This window comes from Pelobates fuscus, chromosome 8 (genome assembly GCF_036172605.1).
Source record: "Pelobates fuscus isolate aPelFus1 chromosome 8, aPelFus1.pri, whole genome shotgun sequence".
Classification (NCBI taxonomy): domain Eukaryota; kingdom Metazoa; phylum Chordata; class Amphibia; order Anura; family Pelobatidae; genus Pelobates; species Pelobates fuscus.
This window is the reverse complement of record NC_086324.1, coordinates 107,595,789-107,617,403: the sequence shown is the minus strand read 5'-3', so window position 1 is coordinate 107,617,403 and position 21,615 is coordinate 107,595,789. Positions and strand designations below refer to the sequence as shown.

At 43.3% G+C, this 21,615-nt stretch overlaps 1 protein-coding gene across 1 annotated transcript in view; it reads left to right on the top strand.

Annotated features, from left to right (window-relative positions):
- Window positions 1-21,615, top strand: part of CARD11 (caspase recruitment domain family member 11) — a 1,037,045-nt gene that overhangs the window by 295,922 nt on the left and 719,508 nt on the right. The window contains exon 5 of the mRNA XM_063430219.1: window positions 2,525-2,704. Coding sequence (XP_063286289.1) covers window positions 2,525-2,704 — 180 coding nt within the window. The remainder of the gene's footprint in view (window positions 1-2,524; window positions 2,705-21,615) is intronic.

Here is a 21,615-nt window from a genome sequence, read left to right as displayed (position 1 = left end):
CGTTCACATGATCCATGGAGCCCTGGTGCGAAAACTGATCTGTGGGCCTCCCCAGCGCTTACACTGTGCAGGCCGGAGCAGCAACACATGGCGGCGGGCACCTGGTCAAAGGGGTCGCAGGGCTGCGACCCCTGCAACCGCGGTATGTACGCCAGTTCATGCAAATACGCATACACTTATAGGACCACTATAGGCACCCAGACCACTTCAGCTCAATTAAGTGGTCTGGGTGCCAGGTCCCTCTAGTTTTAATTCTGCAGCTCAGGGAAAGCCGCTAGAGGCACTCTTTCACAGATTGATGCCACTGCCAGCCTCTGCCAGCCTCTGGAAGCCCTGAGTTGGCCAGCTCCTCGGCCCCCCGGGTCGCAGGGCGGCTGGGCCCCCTGGAGGGCCATGCCCGGTCACAGCTGCACCCCCTGCTACCATAGTATGTATGCCAGTGGTGTGTGTATGTGTGTATGTGTGTGTGAGCCTGTCAAAGTGTGTATGTGCGCACCTGTCAGATTGTGTGTGTGTGTGCCTGTCAGAGTGTGTGTGTGTGCAACCTGTCAGATTGTGTATATGTGTGTGTGTGCGCGAGCCTGTCAGAGTGTGCGTGTGTGAGCCTGTCACAGTGAGTATGTGTGCATGTGTCTGTCAGAGTGTGTGTGTGTCCGTCAGTGTGTGCGTGCAAGCATGTTGTCAGAGTGTGTGAGCCTGTCAGAGCATTTGTAAAGGTGTTTATATTTACCTTTTTTCCCACGCCGTGCCAGTTTCCCCATTGCTGGTCCCACCTCCATGGCTGAGATTATCAATTTTATGATAGGAAAGCATTGCGAGGATTTTGTGCATGCATAGCATGCAAATCCTCATAGAGATGCATTGAGTGTGGACACACTAAACGTGGGTGCTGCACACTGTGCAGCAGTGACCCAGGACTCTCTAATGGCTGTCTGAGTGACTGTCACTAGAGGTGTTACTAAGCCGCAATGTAAATTCTGCCTTTTCACTGAACTGTTTACACTGAAAAGTCTGCAGGGACAGGCTATGGACACCAGAACAACTACATGAAGCTGTAGTGGTTCTGGCGACTAGTATCCCTTTAAGAAATGCATTTCTGGCTCCTAACTTTTTTAGCTGGCTCCTAGATGATTCCAAACGAATTTGTCAAGCCCTGCAGTATGAGGCTTATGTAATCTTCGTTCTCTTACAGCGTTTTGAGCATAATTGTTTTCCGTACTAAAACGGTTTTTAATGCTACTTAGTTAATTGATTTGATAAAATGCAGAATAAATTAATAAAAACCTGTCATTGTACACTTAAGTTGGTTTTAAGTTAAGGAGTGGAAAATATCATCTGTATATTATACAAGCAAAAAGCCAGAAAACTTAAATAGATTTTATAGTAAAACTTTTTGCTTTTTGAAAATGTGGGCTTTTCCCCATCTGTTAATTAATTCTTTTAATACACCCCTACAATAATAATGTCAGCAGAAACTTGTGATAATATATCAATGTTATTAGGTCTAGAGTGACAGTAGTCACTGGGGATGGAAGACAGACACTATGTGTTTTGGTCACTGTCACCTTCCCCCTTTTTCCTGTCTTATTGTTTCCCCAGCAGGGCATTGTCCCAGGGACATTGCCAGACTAGTTTAAACTAGCTGCTCTGTCCCTCCTCAATCTCACATAAACCCTTGCTATTTTCTGACCACTCTCTTATTATTATTATTATTATTATTATTATTATTATGTTATTATTTATAAAGAGCCAACAAATTCTTCCTGTGCTATAGTGCCTTATGTACCCTATTGTATGTAAATGAGGCTGTTGGGGGCTTAAATGTGTGTGCTATGTCTATTAAAGTTAGTTGCTGTTTTAACCTTCACCAAGTGTCGTCTGGTGTTTGGTCCAGGGTAGAAAAGGCCCTCAGTGATCCCAGTCAAACCTCGGAGACTGGGTCTGAAGTGCTCCAGAGTCCCTGATAGCTACGAGGAAGCAGACTTGGCGGAGGTACTCGGTCGGAGTACTGGAGCTCTGCCACACTAGAATACTCAATGTGAAATATTGTGGAGTATATTTATTTGGAACATATACATTTTTGTACAATAAAAGTAAAACATAAATAAATAACATAACCATAACATGGTACTGTTTTAAATCCAAGGTTATTAGAAAGCCAATTGTGTACTCACAAGATTTTAGCAAGATTACACTTTAAATGTGCCTTCACTTGATGTGCTGGGAGGCACCTTTAAAGTGCAATCTTTCTAAAATCTCGTGAGTGCATAATTGGCTTTCTAATAACCTTGAATTTCAAACTGTTTTATTTTTATTCATGAATAAGTTGAAACCTAATATTTTTCATATGTATGTTGTAAAATGAGGCTAAATAGGAGAAGCACTTGAGGTAGCTACTTAGAATGCACTTAGCCTAAACAGTGGAGTAATTCATGATTTTAGCAAATTTATCAATAGTAAAAATGGTACTTAGAGCCCATACTTCTGATTAATATCTATAATATGTTATCCTAATTGACTATAGATTGATCGTCTCAAACATCATTTAAATAAAGTTGAAGAGGAGTGTAAACTGGAAAGAAATCAGTCCCTTAAATTGAAAAATGACATAGAGAATCGACCAAAAAAGGAACAGATGTTGGAACTAGAGCGGGAAAATGAAATGTTGAAAACCATGATGCAGGAGTTACAGTCCATGATTCAGGTAAAATTCATTTTAATAGTTAGAAAGCATTTTAACCAAATGTTGCTGATGGAATAATGGAATGGAGAAGAAAAGGGTGGATAACTTTAGCTGCCCATAGTTTATTTATTAAACATCCCGCATGTAGGAAATTAGCTTTTCTTGAGATGTTTGTTTTTCACACCAGTATTCTTAAAGGGAAACTCCAGTGCCAGAAAAACGATCAGTTTTTCTGGCACTGGAGGGTCCCTCTCCCTCCCACCCACCAATCCCCGGTTACTGAAGGGGTGAAAACCCCTTCAGTCACTTACCTGGGACAGCGGCGATGTCCCTCGCCGCTGTCTCCGCCTCCGCGACGCTCCTCCTAGTGATTACGTCGGCCGGTGGGCGAGACAAATCTCGCTCACCGGCCGAGGAGACCTAATGCGCATGCGCGGAAATGCCGCGCATGCGCATTACGTCTCCCCATAGGAAAGCATTGAAAAATCATTTCAATGCTTTCCTATGGGGTTTTGAGCGACGCTGGAGGTCCTCACACAGCGTGAGGACGTCCAGCGACGCTCTAGCACAGGAAACCTGTGCTAGAACCCAGGAAGTGACCTCTAGTGGCTGTCTAATAGACAGCCACTAGAGGTGGAGTTAACCCTGCAATGTAAATATTGCAGTTTATGAAAAACTGCAATAATTACACTTGCAGGGTTAAGGGTAGTGGGAGTTGGCACCCAGACCACTCCAATGAGCAGAAGTGGTCTGGGTGCCTGGAGTGTCCCTTTAACAAATCAGAGTGTCTTGTTTATTCAAACATACACATCATCCGGTAATAACATATGTCAATAATAGTCTTTGTCCAATACAGAGCAATGTTCAAGATGGTATCCATTTTTTATGTTAAAGGTATTAGCCACACAATCTTGGCTACAATCAGTTTTGTAGGTTAAAAATTCAGTTACATAGGGGCATATACATAAGGTTGCCTTACTATAAAATAAGTGGCTTATCATAGAAAAAGGGGAGTGACTTAGCATCATTTGAAATCTATGATTAAAGCCATACGTTATATTTAAAATATAAGTTACACAAAGAAATGCTATATACATGATTAAATGAATAAATGCCTTTAGAAATGTAAGCCTTCACAGGGAGTCTGACTTGCAAAGCTTACCATAAGTCAAAGGCTAATATCAACAGGTCTCCATCCATCATTCTTAACAAGAACCATATGTGTATTTCAGTCTGTTGTTAATATAGGCCTATGTATGGCCCCTCAGTGTCTGTTCTGGAAGTACTTTGAATAAAACGTATACTATTCATATCACAATGACAATCCTACAACACATTAAATATTAAAAGTTCATTAAATATATTTTGCCGCCTTATGGATTTCAGTGGGAGTATGAGAAGAGAGGCAAAAGTTACATCCTCCCTTAAAGGGGCACTATAGTCAACAAAACAACTTTAGCTTAATGAAGCAGTTTTGATTTATAGATCTTGCCCCTGCAGTGCCACTGTTCAATTCTGTCCCATTTAGGAGTTAAATCACTTTTGTTTCTGCTTATGCAGACCTAATCACATCTCCCCTGGCTATGGCTGGCACAGCCTGTATGAAAAAAATAATAATTTTTATTCACACATTAACTTTCTTTAGAAGTTTCTATCTCCTGCTTTTAAAATTTTACTTTAATTACATACAGGAGACTCCTGTAAGGTCTAGCAAGCTATTAACAGAGCAGAAGTTAAGTAATGCTAAATTAAGTGTAAACATTACATGACCTTTTACAGGAAGTATTTAGAATTGAACAGTGACACTGCAGGAACATGATATACACACCCAAACTGCTTTATTAAGCTAATGTTGTTTTGGTGACTTTAGTGTCCCTTTAATTAATTAATGTATATCATGCAATGTAATATATATCATGCATTCATTATTTTTCTAAATGGGTATTGCATCTAATTGTACTTCTCGTAGATTGCATAGGGAACTAAGATGCATTAAATTGAAGTCAGTAATTATGCACATGAAAAATCAATAGCAATAGAATAGTAAAACAGATGAAAATGTATTACTTTGGCTGTTTTATCTAATATCAAGTTATATATATTTTTTATATACATTTCTTTGGGTTTTATAAAAAGATACAAAACAATATTCTTTGTTTAGTCGTATACAATGATAAAGGTAGCAATGATATTACATCACAGAAGAAATGGTTATATCATATGGAGTACATCGTATGCATTAGTGACACTATAAACAACCAGTTCAACAGCTGCAAAAGGTGGGAATAGAGAATGAACATAATGCAAGTAAAATAATATAATAATAATAATGAGCATGATTAACAGTAGAAATAAAGAACTGCAGCTGGCAATTGGGATAAAAAATTAAGGTAATGCACACAACAGACGCTTACCCAAGGTAAACTCTTACATGGATTATAAGAGTAATTTGGCATGTGTCACTTGTTACTTGTCTAAGACCATCTGTTGATGGTTAAAATTACTGTGAGTGTAGGATGGTACTTCTCTTGCTTGCCTGTAATCCCTCCTAGCTGGGGACAAGCGCAGAATATGGTGCCCAAGTGGTGGCATATGCGTTATGTGAGTTACCTATATTGTGTCTCATCTCCTCCATGTCAAATATTCATCCTCACCTTGTGGTATCTGCGGTAGTAATTGCCTTCCTTACAATAACGGAAGTGCTGCTAAGCAGCCCACCGCCAGTACACACCATTTTATAGTCCCATGTCCGCCCATGGTGATGACAACATCAACGTGCGTGTGACGTCACACAAAATTAGCGCACGCACGTTCTGGGGTTAAAGGCCGGTTACAGCCAATCGGATCTATAGGAGGCTTATTTAACCCCTTAAGGACACATGACGTGTGTGACACGTCATAATTCCCTTTTATTCCAGAAGTTTGGTCCTTAAGGGGTTAAAGGACCACTATAGTGCCAGGAAAACAAACTCATTTTCCTGGCACTATATTGCCCTGAGGGTGCCCCCACCCTCAGGGTCCCACTCCTGTGGCGCTGAAGGGCTCCCTTGGCGCTGGGACTCTCCTCCCTCTTCTGACGTCCTTGGCTGAATGCGCATGCGCGGAAAGAGCCACACGCACATTCAGCCAGTACATAGGAAAGCATTCTATGAAACAAAACCCTACCTTATGCCTGGGAATACTGACTGCTACCCGCCCGTTAAGAGCTAACCGGGCACATATACAGGAACAAGAGACCTTGGATTATAAAGCCATATTGTGTATCCAGCAAAAGACATCAAACTGGATATAATTGCATGTGCTTACCTGTTTCATGGGGATTATTCTTTATAACAGTTCGGGACTTTTCAAGCATTCGTTTCCTTATGCGACCCAGACGGTATGGACTCAGCATTCATCGTACGAATGCAAACTACCGAACACCGGACCACCCTGCTACCTTATTATGGGGTAATTTACATCCCTGATCGGTACATCCAACTCTTATGAGAAACGCACAAACGCTTTGTTTCAAGTTCCTGGGTGGCCGCCATTTCGGGACTTTTACACGTGGTCGTGGCCATCTTAACTCCCGAACAGCGGTGTTTTGCCGTCGAGTGTCTGGAACTAAAATCGGACACTCGAGTAGGCGAACACCGCTGAGACCTCCATAACACCGTAAGTTCGTGCCAAAACTGCCAAAACTACCGACCGCCCCGCCATTCGGTAGAAAGACTATGCAACATAGAGGGATTCTGGCGAACCTCAAGAAATCCACGGATGGCAAGCTTTTCGTAACATTTTACCGCACGAACGAGGACCGACCGCAAGGTCAAATCTCATGGAACTATTTTCAGCTATTGTGCCTGTGCGGTCGGTCAAAACTTTAAAGCTCCATAACTACCGAACCCCTTAACCGAATGCGATGATTTTTTCATATGTTGCTCCCCCAGATCAGGGCTATCAGGGGATTTATGAATATACCCCAGATAACAAGGGTAAAAATGTGTGCTTGTTAATTATGTTAAAGGTTTATCTGAGGGGAGGAGATGTGTGGGTTGTACCTTATCTGTTATTGGTTACTGTACTAATTATGTAGGTGTCTCCCTTGCATGGGCAGCATCACATAAAAGGAGAATGCATGCCATTAAAATTCAGTTCTTCTTGACCCTTCAAAACATAGCCTTGCCTTGTTCTTGGAAGGGGATTTACAGCATAACCACCTTGTTCTTTTAATAGCTATGCCTGACTCTTCACTTGGATCTTGTGGATGGGAATAAGCAACTCCACTGCTATACAGCAGCTTGACGGGAAAAAGGACGTCTCCAACGGCGGATACCCTCTCACTACCTGGGTAGCTGTTACAATTCGCAATGCTTTCCTATGGATGCTAGCGTCTTCTTACTGTGAAAATCAAAGTGAGAAGCGCGGAAGCGCCTCCAGCGGCTGTCAATGAGACAGACACTAGAGGCTGGAATAACCCATAGGTAAACATAGCAGTTTCTCTGAAACTGTTATGTTTACAGCAAAAAGGGTTAAACCTAGCTGGACCTGGCACCCAGACCACTTCATTAGGCTGAAGTGGTCTGGGTGCCTATAGTGGTCCTTTAAAATAATTTTTTACTGTTTCTCATTGCCCTGTCATGGTTTCCCTTAGATGGTTATAGGAGAGTGTGTTCCTGATTGTATGTTTCTGGTTATTGACATTGGCTTCGTTTTGACTTCCCTGACTTCTGGTATCCTTGACTATTTCCCTTTTCGCTGTGTCCCATTCGGTGTCCCTGATCTTAGCTAGTATATTGACTTTTCTTAGGTACGTTAAGTCCGGCCATTCTGCATGCTGGCTCAACTGTAATCCTGACATTACGACATGGCCATAGATCCTGCAGAGTTGTGTCAGCACATAGCAGCTTGCGAAAGAAAGCTAGAGGAGAATGATCACCATATGGATCAGTTTGCCCAGGCTTTCAGTACGCTTCTTACTCGGACGGCTCATTTACGCCTGAGGTCCCTCCGAGTATCTCACCTCTGCCTAATATACCTCTGTTACAAATTGCTATTTGTAACTGGCCCTTTAAATGGAAAATTGCCCTGCTTCCCTGGATTGTGGAGAAGCCTGTTTGCCAGCCTCCTTCCTCATGACTATGGCCCCTGGAAGAATGTGCCCCTGAAAACTTATGAACTTTTATTGGGTGTGTATGGCCCTTTAAGAACCGTCTGGGGACATATTGTGACTTTGGTGAACAATACCCCTTTAAGACTATGTCCCCAGACCTGTAAAATAACTTGCCCCTGGCTTTCTCCCACTTGGTTCAGTAAATGGGGCTTACTGAACCAAGTACCACACAGGCAGACCTCCCAGAAGTTAAAGTGTGCAGTCAATTTACCTCCCTGGCTGTGAGGTTACTGTAAGTTAATTGCCGACCGCTGGGTGGCCGCAGTTCGTGCAAACGAACACGTGGCGGCGGCCATCTTTGTTCATTCGAACGCGGTCAGCGGTGTGTGCTAAAGATTCTGTGGAACTAAAATTTGATGCGCAAATACACGAACACCGCTGACCCTTACCTTCTTCCATACTGAACTTTCAGCTCCAGAGACTAAGTCCCGTTCGAAGATGGGACTTAGTCGTTTTTCTGCATGAAATTGACCGACCGCACAGCCCAAATCTCTGGAACTGTTTTGGGCAGGAAATTGTGCTTGCGGTCGGTCATTAAGGACTTCCACTTAACTTTTGATCCGCTGGAGGGATTTGTATGATTTTTGGAAGTGTTTATGTTTGATGTATGCCGAGTTTAAATATCTAATTTTTATGAAGATTGAATGTATGGTTTTAAAGTTACAGTGTATGTGTAAAAACTGTATTTTTACTGTCTGTGATAATTATGTTAAACCCTAAATATATCACAGACAGAGGGGAGGATTTTGTGTATAATTACTGGGAGTGTTTTCAATGATGTACGTGTATGAATGGTTGTTTTGTCCCTCCCTGTGTGTGGTCTTGTATTTACAAAATGGTAATAAAAACCAGGCTGGGTGTTCCAGCACCTCAGACCTCTTCTGACCCTCTAACTTGCAGCCTTGACTCATGTTTGTAGGGGACATCTATAATCACTACAGGGATTGCTATGCTCTTCATACTCTCTTAGCTACTGAGCTCTTGTAAGAGCTCTTGTTCCTGATCCTGCTTCGCTCTACAGAAGGAAGAGGTTCATCTACTGGAACCTGGAGCCTGGTCGTAGGTTCAGGGCGTAGAGCAGACGGCGAGATACCAGCCCAGCAGCGGTGGTTCGTGGAGTCTGCAGTACTTGTGGTGGCTACGCAGTAGTTATGGTGTATATGGTGCTGATGGTCCTTTGGTGAGCGCTAGGAGCATCCTTTTCTACGGTCCAACTTCCAGCCAGCCTGGAGGCAACCGTAACAACCTCCACATATAGTATATAAGGCATCTACTATCTCCCTATCTCCTCTCCCACATTTTGATGTAATATTCAAGAATGCTGGAGATTTCTCAATCAAATTGAGTACCACACCGGGATCTTTTCCCACGGATATAACTAAGATTGGGTACTTGATGAACCAACTTAAAGGTAAAGCCTTAACTTGGGCCAATCCATTATGGAAGAGTAATAGGAGTATTGCTTATAACTACCAGGAATTCCTTTTGGAATTTAAATTAACATTTCAACCATTAGACAGGGAAGATGAAGCTTCCACTGCCCTAATGTGTATCAAACAAGGGAACCAGTCTATCTCAGATTATGCCATAGCATTTTGCACCTTGGCTTCTGGGGTAGACTGGACTAATAGCAGTTTGATCTCTGCATTTAAAGAAGGATTATCCAAGGCAATTCTTGATGAAATTGCTACCAAAAATCTACCTAAGAGGTTAAATGAGTTAATCACATATGTGATGCAGATTGATAACAGATTTAGGATCAGGGAAATTACTAGAAATAGAACCAGATGTATGGCTATGTCACTGGCACCTCGTTTCTCCAAACCTATTATCCCTGACCTCTTCTGTAAAGTCAGAACCCGAACCTATGCAGTTAGGCGTCACTAGACTGTCAGAGGCAGAGAAATAGTATAGGAGAAAGGAGGGTCTGTGTTTATACTGTGGTAGAAAAAGGACATATGAGAAATGCTTGTCCCACCCATGAATACGTGTCCACACCTATGAATACGTCCTCTGGTAATAACCAAAATAGATTTATCCTTGACATCATGGCCCTTTGCAACAAGAAAAGCTTTTCATGCAAAGCCCTGATGGACTCAGGAGCTGCAGGAAACTTTATGGACATGCATTTTGTTACAAAAACCGTTACAGACAAACATTGTGATATTGTTTATTATATGAGGCTTCGGTACTTTACATTTTATACTGTACTCACGAATGGATTATGTGCACCGATTACTGAAACGAACAACAAAACACCCGGTCCCTGGCGTGTGCCGCCACTTAACCCCGGTCACCTTTCCTACTATCGAACGGCCGACCACCATACTGGAGGAGTGTGTTACCACTTGATCGCCCAGAGCGTTGCGGTTTGCGGTTAACCGCAGGCTAATTGACGGCCTCAGGGCATTCCTCTTCATGCCTTATCTCCTGATCATCTAACTACCGAAAGGGTCACGAAAGGGGACCACCTACAGCCTGACGTGTGGCCTCAATTAGAATGTGGAATGTTGCGGTTAACCGCAGGTTAAGTACCTCCTTCACGGAGGTCTACGTTCGGCTCCCGAACAGCTGAAACATCCAGCCAGAGAGCGGGGATTCGTGCACAACTCTGGCCGGTACCCGTTCCACGAGTTTGATGCCTAGGTCAAACTGCCTATTGAAAAATATGGCTTCCATCTCAGGCTCAGGAACCAAATATGCGAGTTGACTTTACAACGAATAAACTGAGCATATGGTTCGTGGGTTTGAGGCGCTCTTCGGTGAACTTTTACATCCAGACCGGGGCTATAGAATGAATGGTAGAAGTCCCGAATTCTAACTAATAATGTGAAAGTTATATATTTTTAACCTGTTTTTTTGTGTGTAATAAAAACGTGGTATTTAGGCACTTGGAGATAATTGTATTGTCAAAGCCGTTGGATTCATTATCTCCAAGCTGGGCGGTAACAAATTCAAACAATGCATTGTATTCTGATTGGTTGATACCTTGTAACATTCCTGTATCCCATCAGGTCCAGAGGGGGCTTTCCCTGGACCTGAGATTTCGCATAAATACCGATCCCTGTGTGCCATTAAAGCCAGTTCTTGTTTGACCTTCAAATCGCAGCCTCGACTTGTTTTGTGGGGGAAAGAGTATCCTAGCTGTATAATAGCTAGTGGGATTGTTCTACATTTACAGGATTCGTATGGATTACTAGCTGCAGCGGCTCTTTTCACTCTCTACACTGGGATCCAGATTATCCAAGCGGTCCAGCTTCCAGCTAGCCTGGGAGTAACCGTAACATTTAGTGGCAGCGGTGGGATTGTCCGTGATTTCCTAGGAGAGGTACCAAACGGATGGAGAGCGCTTACGACAAATTGAAACGCACAACCTTAAAGGATTTACTCGAAAGCCGAGGGGGGGGAACGCCAGCAACCGTCCGAGAAGGGAACTGATCGCAGAATTAACCGAACTGGATCAGAGCTTCACGATGGCAGAAACCCCGACCACGAGTAGTGACGAAAAGACCAGGATTGTTTGGGAGAGGTTCTCGCTATATGGGCCAAACCCCTCTATGGAACTAGTGCAGCAACTGATGGCAGAAGCAGACGAGGACATCCGCAAGGCTAGAGCCCACAAGCTCAGTCTAGTGACTGCACACCGCAACGCCGAAGCATTACCAATCGTAATTCCTGCAGAGAACACCGGGAGGCCAAAGATACCCTATGCGGCTTTTAGACCTTTCCTGGAGAACGAGACAGGAATTGATGAGTATTTGGCGGATTTCGAGCGGCAATGTGCACTGCACCAGATCCCCAGCCAAGAGTGGCCCACGATATTGTCTGGAAAGTTATCCGGGCGAGCACTGGAAGCATTTCGGACTTTGAGTACTGAGGAAGTGACCCAGTATATGCTGGTTAAAGACACACTTCTGCGGCGGTATGCCATAACTCCCGACACATTCCGCCGACAATTTCGTAGCACAAAAAAGAAGCCCAATGATACGCATATGGAATGGGTGCACCGAATGCAAAGAGCAGCCAACCACTGGATGCATGGGAGTAAAGCCGTGACCGCAGAGGAAATATTACAATTGTTTTTGTTGGAACATTTTTATAATGGAATGGAACAACAGGGAAAGGAATGGCTGCGAGACAGACAACCTGCTACCTTGGAAGAAGTGGCTAAGTTAGCCGACAAACACTACGATTCCTGTTTGCACGAACCCACAAATTACCGAACAGCGGCACGAGTCAAACACAAAGACAACTACCGGATGCCTCCCCACACCGATTTCCGAGCACCGGTACCCGCTGGGCCGATATGGTACTCGGGACCACCCGGTAACAACCACTCTGACCATCCCCGACCAACGTGCTTCAGATGCAAGCAACCAGGGCATCTGGTTAGCTCATGTGGGAATGGTTCTGGCCTCCGAATGTCACTTTGGGATGGCCGAGGTACAGTACCTGGGTCACAGAGTGGGGTGTGGGAAACAGCGACCAGAGCCGGCTTAGATAGAAGCCATTGCCAATTGGCCTACCCCCACTGATACCCAGTGGCGGATCCAGAACCTGATCTCAGGAGGGGCACTTGTAGATTATTTAAAGAAATAATCCAGGCACAATAACCACTACAGCTCAGTGTAGTAGTTATAGCGCCAGTAGTAAAGAAAAAGGTTGCGCCACAGATAAAATAAATAAATAAAAGTAGGAATAACAATACAAATATAAAAATATAAAAATGAATAAAAATACAAATAGGTATAGTCCAGAATGGTTGGTTAGTTCCAATGGGTGTCTTGAGGTAAAGTAGGTATAGTCACTAATTCCGCTGTGGGGGTAGGTTCTCTTGTTGTAGTAGTTTCTACCGTCTCGTAGTATGGAAGACACAAGGTGAAAGGACTAATCGTGCGGAGTGTATACACTTAATGTGACAGTATAAATAATATATGTTGCACTCACATTTAGTTGAGCTATAGCCAGCTCAGGGTTTGTAGGCATACAGCGGTATAATCCCCACTTATGGGATATATTGTTGCTTGTCCTCCAAGGGGTACGTCCAACTCTCAGGAGAAGAGGGAAATAAAAACAGCAGATAGTGCTCTCCGATTAAATTAAAAGATGGTGAGTAAAATAAGATAAAATATACTCACAGGTAAAGTGCAGAATCCACTGCACTTTAGAAATAGCGTTAGTGGTATAATCCCCACTTCAGGATATGTAGAATAAAAAATGCCAGGAAAAAATAAAATAATAATGATAATTGTGTATATAAAATGATAGTGGTACAATAGTCTGACCAAAAAATCATTTATTATAAAATAACACAATATAAATAACCATTTAACGCGTTTCACCGCTGGGGCTTTATCAAAAATGGAAGCAAATGGAAGTATTCCATTTTTGATAAAGCCCCAGCGGTGAAACGCGTTAAATGGTTATTTATATTGTGTTATTTTATAATAAATGATTTTTTGGTCAGACTATTGTACAACTATCATTTTATATACACAATTATCATTATTATTTTATTTTTTCCTGGCATTTTTTATTCTACATATCCTGAAGTGGGGATTATACCACTAACGCTATTTCTAAAGTGCAGTGGATTCTGCACTTTACCTGTGAGTATATTTTATCTTATTTTACTCACCATCTTTTAATTTAATCGGAGAGCACTATCTGCTGTTTTTATTTCCCTCTTCTCCTGAGAGTTGGACGTACCCCTTGGAGGACAAGCAACAATATATCCCATAAGTGGGGATTATACCGCTGTATGCCTACAAACCCTGAGCTGGCTATAGCTCAACTAAATGTGAGTGCAACATATATTATTTATACTGTCACATTAAGTGTATACACTCCGCACGATTAGTCCTTTCACCTTGTGTCTTCCATACTACGAGACGGTAGAAACTACTACAACAAGAGAACCTACCCCCACAGCGGAATTAGTGACTATACCTACTTTACCTCAAGACACCCATTGGAACTAACCAACCATTCTGGACTATACCTATTTGTATTTTTATTCATTTTTATATTTTTATATTTGTATTGTTATTCCTACTTTTATTTATTTATTTTATCTGTGGCGCAACCTTTTTCTTTACTGTATATCTCTTATATAGAGGGTTAGAGGGTTACCCTCTAAAGGTCGCTGCCTGTTCAATATATTATTAGCGCTAACCTTACCCCCCTTTTTTTATAGCGCCAGTAGTGCCAGGATCCCATCCCAGAGTAAGTAGTCAAACCTTTTAAGAACAGTTTCACAACTTACCTGGGGTCTGCTGGGATATTGGGCATAGGTGCAGTGGTATGTGTTAGGGGTGAAGTGTGTGTGAAAGGTGGAGTGTGTGTGTGAGTGGTGAAGTGCGAGTGCGTGAGGGCGGCAGTGTATGTCAGGGTTGCAGTGTGTGTGTGTTAGGGGGCAGTGTATGTGTGGGGCAGTGTGTGTGTGAGAGAGCTGCAGTGTGTGTGTGTGTGTGTGTGTGAGGGTGGCAGTGTGTGTGAGAGTTGCAGTGTGTGTGTGTTTGGGGCGGTGTGTGTATGGGGGTGTAGTGGATTTTTTTATACAAACCAATACGTTTGAATGACTATCTGTTCCTGTCCAAATTAAAAATAATAATAATGCTGCGTGCACGCAGAAGTAAATTCACACTGAGACACGCGGTTCAGGTTAATGAAAGAACTTCAGAAAATTTAATGGCATGAGTTAAAAAGTGGGTGCGCAGACCCTTATAAAGGCATTATTACATCACTATAGAATTCAAGATAACAACAGGTAAACATTATTAATTGGTTTAGGTGTTAAGTGGTTAGTTAAATGCCCTCCCTACTGGGTGTACCATCTTATGTCATTGCTGTCGTAATGAAATTCTCCTCCAGGTTTCAGCACCATCTTGTTAGCACGAGGAGTTCACTCGATGGGAGGGGTGCTTTGGCAGCCATTTTGAGTATCTTGGCACTGTTAGTTTCAAGGTTAGTTTCTCAAGGCTTTTAGTAACTTCACATTTTATTAAGACTAACATGTAGGCTAGCTGCTACAATGTTTCACTCTACAGGAATCTATGGTTCCGCTGACGCATACTTTCTTCTAACAAAGCATAAAGCATTCTTTAAGGCAATTTCATGAGGCCTGATGACAAGAATTATATGAGGCCTAATAATTCTACAACAGGGGCAGTGTGTGTAGTGTGTGTATGGGGGCAGTGTTTGTGGGGCAGTGTGTGCAGTGTGTGTATGGGGGCAGTGTTTGTGGGGCAGTGTTTGTGGGGTAGTGTGTGTAGTGTGTGTATGGGGCAGTGTTTGTGGGACTGTGTGTGCATGGGGGCAGTGTTTGTGGGGCAGTGTGTGTATGGGGGCAGTGTTTGTGGGGCTGTGTGTGTAGTGTGTGTATGGGGGTTGTGTTTGTGGGGCAGTGTGTGTAGTGTGTGTATGGGGGCAGTGTATGTGGGGCAGTGTGTGTATGGGGGCAGTGTTTGTGGGGCAGTGTGTTTAGTGTGTGTATGGGGCAGTGTTTGTGGGGCAGTGTGTGTAGTGTGTGTATGAGGGCAGTGTTTGTAGGGCAGTGTTTGTGGGGTGTGTTTGTGGGGCAGTGTGTGTATGGGGGCAGTGTGTGTAGTGTGTGCATGGGGGCAGTGTTTGTGGGGCAGTGTGTGTAGTGTGTGCATGGGGGCAGTGTTTGTGGGGCAGTGTGTGTAGTGTGTGTATGGGGGCAGTGTTTGTGGGGCAATGTGTGTAGTGTGTGTATGGGGCAGTGTTTGTGGGGCAATGTGTGTAGTATGTGTATGGGGGCAGTGTTTGTAGTGTGTGTATGGGGGGCAGTGTGTGTAGTGTGTGTATGGGGGGCAGTGTGTGTAGTATGTGTGTATGGGGGTCAGTGTGTGTAGTGTGTGTATGGGGGCAGTGTTTGTAGTGTGTGTATGGGGGGCAGTGTTTGTAGTGTGTGTATGGGGGCAGTGTGTGTAGTGTGTGTATGGGGGCAGTGTGTGTAGTGTGTGTATGGGGGCAGTGTGTGTAGTGTGTGTATGGGGGCAGTGTGTGGTAGTGTGTGTATGGGGGGCAGTGTTTCTGGGGCAGTGTGTGGTAGTGTGTGTATGTGGGGGTAAGGAGGGTAGGGAGGCTTTTTTTTTTTTAATGAAAATTAATATATTTATGTCCCCCCTCCCTTCTTACCTTTATTGATGAGGAGGGGGACATATTTCGTTCCCTGGTGGTCCAGTGGGATTCCCTGGTGGTCCGGTGGTGGTGAGGTGAACTCTAGCCCAGCTACAGGGCTAGAGTTCACTCTCGCGAGATTTGGAGCGTTGCCGTGGTTACCGCGGCAACGCTCCAAATCTCGCTAGAGGACGACCCGGAGGAGCTGCAGGTAAGAGCTCCCGGGTCCTCTCTCCCTCCCTCCCCTGCCGGCTGTCAGCACAGTGCCTGCGGACCGGGGAGGGAGATCAGAGATCTCCCTCTCCGGTCCGCAGGCACATTGCAGGGCTGGCACTTGGGCAATGCCAGCCCGGCATTAGCCGGCAGGGGAGAATCTCGGGGGGAAATTGCCCCGTTTCACCCCCCCCCCCCTGGATCCGCCACTGCTGATACCGGAGAAACTGACGGAAGCCAAGCACAGAGAAGTGGACACAGGTTTCTTCAGGAAGGAAGAGATCTTTATTCGATTCACCGACCGGGACTCAGAGGGACTAATGTCACCAAAATACAACAAGATCTGAGCCCCGAACAACAGTGTAGATGCATGATATAGACCTATAGCTCCTCCTATAGTTAACTCTACCCACATATACTCTTTACCCAATCAGCTGAACACTGCCTAACTTCCCTTACCTGTTAGACCACATGGCTCACCCAGAACAATGGAGGAGGGGAAGTGTTTTCAGTTCCTGCATTCCTGCACTTGCTCAGTACACTGTTGATTGTATCTTAGCTACGTATAACTGACTAACTGATACACCAAAATACACATATGCCACGTGGAAATCTCGGCCTACTAAATGTAATTTCTACCGAGCTTCCACCACATTTCCCCCTTTGATGCTTCTGATATATATAATAATTCCAGATGCATCACCTAATCATCGCTTACTTACACCTCAAGTTGCCATGAATCAGAACAGACCTCGTAAGCATCTTAGCATCATTACAAATTTCTTCAGCACTCCTCATTCTGCATATATTCTCTCTGGGCTAAGGGTTCATACTTGCAAACAGCCATTATATGCGCAGCTGTTTTCCTTTCTGTCGTGCTCTCTATGACACTCTGTATGGACCTTATTATCAATGTAACCAAACATGGTAGAAAGAGACACAACACTATAATCGACATGACTCCTCCTACCAATGTCTTGATCCCTCCAAGCTGTTCGTACCTACTTCCAAACCAACTACTAGAATTGTACCCGTTCCAGGCTTAAGTCGGTACATGCGTCAGTTTAGCCATGTGGCTTGTGAGATCAGCCACTGCCTGCCCTTCATCATCTATGTGCAGACAACAGTTGCTGAGATTGAACTTTCCACATACACCTCCTTCTATTTGCACTGGAAGTGAATGGAGGACTTTATCAACAGCCCAACTGGTTTACCTGGTAAGAAGGCTATGTGTACAGAGGAATCCATAATTGCCTAATGGTAGAATGAGGCTTGAATCCCTGTATTAGAATACAATAACACTTCTGGGGCATACAGTTTGGCTGTTAACCAGTTCCCTCACATATTACATCCCTCCTATTGGCAATGAAGCGCGCTAAGGTAGCCAGTGCCACTCATTATCTTCCCAGCTACCTACATTAAAGGATGCTAGCTTCTTTTTATGATTCACATCATAAACCTTAACTCCCAAGGTCTCTCCTGTTTCAATTGGCAACAAGAAGAAGGATGTTCTGAGCATACCTAATACACATGCCCCTTCCCAGTCCTGTGGTAACTCCGAATAGGCTTTCTTACCACAGATCCAGTACAAATTTACTGGGGCTTTCCAACTAGATGTAGCAGATAGGTCAAACCACACATCCTTTAAATTGGTATAAATTGCAAACAGATTAGGTGGTTCTGAGACATTTGAAGCTGACCACCAAGTTGTATCTTTTGTACTATCATTATAAGCGTTTTGCCCTAGACAAGTCAATTCTCCTACAGATGTATTAAACATTATTCCTTTCCTTGCTATGCAAACATAACCTATAATGGAGGTCTTTAATCGCCACTCAGATTTACCTCTAACACTCACTTGATAATCAGTTTGAGAAGATATTAACTGTTCAACTGTCTCAGAACCGGAATACATTACCTCCTTTGCTTCCCATGGCCATTGGTCTCCCATGTTAGTACCTCCACACACATAGCAGTTGGTTACATTAAGACTACCAGCAATACTCTCGGCTAAATCAATAAACAAGTTCTTAGCATTATGGGGGATCTTATTTTCCACACTCATCTCCTCATAGAAGGAATGAAAGACCTGATGAGTCTGGGTTGCCACAGTATCGGTCTCTATTCATATAAATAATATTGTCCCAGGATCCAAACCTGTTCCATATATCTGGAACCCAAATAAGTTCCCAAACCTATCTATGAATCGTTCTGGGTCATTGATAAGTATATGGACTGGGTTACACTCCCTAGACTTACAATATGGCTTGGTAGGCAACTTAGTGACGATCATATCCTTATCTACTGTCTGTCCCCAGGTTGCCCACCCTACACAGGACCAATACGGACAATAATTATATCTTTATTTGGGCACTTTGGATCCATATATTTGTACTTACTACTGGGGCAAATATATTTATCATTAGACCCATATGTTCTTTCCCATTTAAGATCACCACATACATTCCACGGTTTCCTAGCACCTGATATCGCCATACATGCATCAAATAGCAGAACACCTGAAGAATGTACGGTTTCTAGTATGGTCTTATTTATCAGGGTCCCCTGTGAGTCTCCATTCCGAATAGTCAACCAAATTGTACGGGGTTGGACTAAAACACCTAGGTTCTCCTGCTCTTAGATGGCATACACTATAATCTATACTCAAGTATCTACACTTAGATACATGTCCTTTACACTCATATTGTGAATGCCAAATAAAGGTCTGGGAAATATGATTGCCTGTTTTCGTAGTTTTAATGCAAACCTCACAGCCTGGTGTGTCGGTACCTCTACCTTCCTGAATAATTAAAAACACAAATATACACATTATCAAACACATCACTCCTGACATCTTTGTCCTGACTCTTCGACCGTGCGATGGCACCTCAGCTTCCAGGGTGTGAGGGCTGCAGGGAATGGAGTCCTTCCTGATCCTCACTTTTCTTCACAGAGGTTTTTCCTCTGGCTTAACGTTGGTAGGAGGTCAGGCTTTATTGTGGCCGTCAAAACACCTACTTGTAGATCTTTGTTGATGTTCCCTTTTAACAATATTCTCTTCGCAAAAAAACACTTTTAATCCAACTGGGTCACACGCTTTAACCGGATCTTGCAAGGATTCTCTGAAACTATGGTAGCTTGTCAGGAATCTGCCGCTGGTTTTTACCCTAGAGTGATGAATCCACGGAGTCACTTCTACAACCTTTACAACTGTTGGGGTAGATAAAAGAACAACATAGGGACCTCTCCACTTGGAACCTAATGGAACAGTGTTCCATTCTTTTATCCACACTTGATCCCCTGGATGGTAAGAATGAACAGGTGGATATATGTTCACAGGTAACCTTTCTTGCACCTATTTCTGTACCTTCATCATAGTTTTACTCAACTCAGCCACCTACAGCCGAGTAATTCCATCATCAAACTGACATAAATCTCCTCCTAAATTACTGAGTATGGAAGGTAGATGCCCATACATAATTTTTCAGCAGTAACCCAGAAACAAAAGAAAGCATCTTTGAGGTCTAGGAAGGTATAGTAGGTTGCCCCACCTGGTATTAAAGCAAGCAGATTATAGGGGATGGGTACCACTGGGTGTATATTGACTACTACATTATTAACTGCTTTTAGATCTTGTACAGGATGATACTCATCTGATCCCGGCTTCTGATAATGCAGGTAATAATGGAGTGTTCCAAGGGGAGGTACAGAATTTTAGGATGTCATACTTTACACACTTATCCACATCGGTTTGTATATTTTCCTTATCCCTCTATAATATATGGTACTAACTAAGGCTAACAGGATACGCTCCAAGCTTTAATTCAATGTGTATTGGTGGAATATTGCGAGCAAGTCCTGGAGGATTATTCTCTGTCCATATTCTTGAAATGTCAAATAAGGATTCATCACTCTTAGGGTCTGTATTTGTTATTATAGAGTAGAAGTGCCATTCTTCTTCCCTTTGCACCGATACTGATATTATGCCTGGTTATCTATTAAACTTCAGAGACGTTGATCCGTTGGGTTTAAAATTTATCTGGGCTTGAAGCTTTGATAATAGATCTCGTCCTAGAAGCTGAACTGGACACTCCAGCATATATAGGAACTGGTGCTTAACAAAATGGCCTCCTAGAATACAAGTATGACTCCTGAGAATTGGTCTAGCAGCGCTTTTCCCAGTAGCTCCTACCATAGTTATAGTCTTCCTGAAGGAGGAGCAACTAGGTTAGTTACCACAGAGTACTCAGCACCAGTGTCAATCATGAAAGAGCTCCTCTTTCCCTCTATTGATACATCGACCATAGGCTGCACTCGGCTAAAGGGGGATGGAGCCCAGTCGGTATCAATAGTCTTCCATGACAGTGTAAGCCAGACCAACAAAATCTCTATCTTCTCTATCCCTTAATCTCTGGGTAGGGGAATAGCATCTACTTCCCTGAACACCTCCTCTGTTACTACTGTCATTCCCTCCAAGACTTTCTCTATAGCCACCTCTGTAACCATCTCATAACCTTCTCTCTTGTCTTATCTATAACTTGCTTTATATTCCCTCTGTGGGCAGTCACTTTTCCAATATCCTTCCTCTCTACAATACGCACAGTGATTCCTACTTCCTCCCTTACTCAGCCTATTCTCAACTCCTCTATTCACCTCCCTTCCCTGTCTCCCTACACTTATGATAGCTACAGCTAGCATATCTGCCTTCATCCTCATTTTACGTTCTTCCTCCTCCTTTGTTTCAATCTCCCTGTTCATATACACCTGACTTGCAATTTCCATTAACTGTGATATGGACATTCCTACAAATCCCTTTAACTTTAGCAATTTTCTTTTGATATCACCTTGGGTCTGGCTGACAAATGCTGAGTTGTTCATTCGAGAGTTCTCAGGGGCCTCTGGATTAAAAGGAGTATATAATCTATATGACTCCAGCAATCTCTCATAGAAAGCACTAGGTGACTCGTCGGCTTTCGTAAAGGAATTATGGGTCTTCCAATTAAACAGATCAGTCATGGTGAAAGGGACATAAACAAATACAGGGTCTGCCAACTGTAATTCACCATTAATATCAATGTGTGGTGGACCAGGGGTAAGCTGCAGTGGCATTTGTAAATGTCAAAGTTGGAGGGCACCGGTCATTTGTCAGGTTAGGGTGGGACTTAGATAGGGTTGTTTAGTCATAGGTTCTGGCCGGGGAGTGGTGAGGTAGGTGGAAATGGATAAATTAATTTTACTGGTCAGTAACTCGGTTAACAAAATGTTTCGGACAGGGCTAGGAGGAGCCTGACCAGTAACCCAAAATGGTAAAAGTGTATTCCAGCGTCCTATACCATTGACCATTTCATCCAGTTGTATTTCAAAACTAATTTACTGTTACTAAAGGCACACAAGGCTCAGTAATTATAGTGTTATGTCA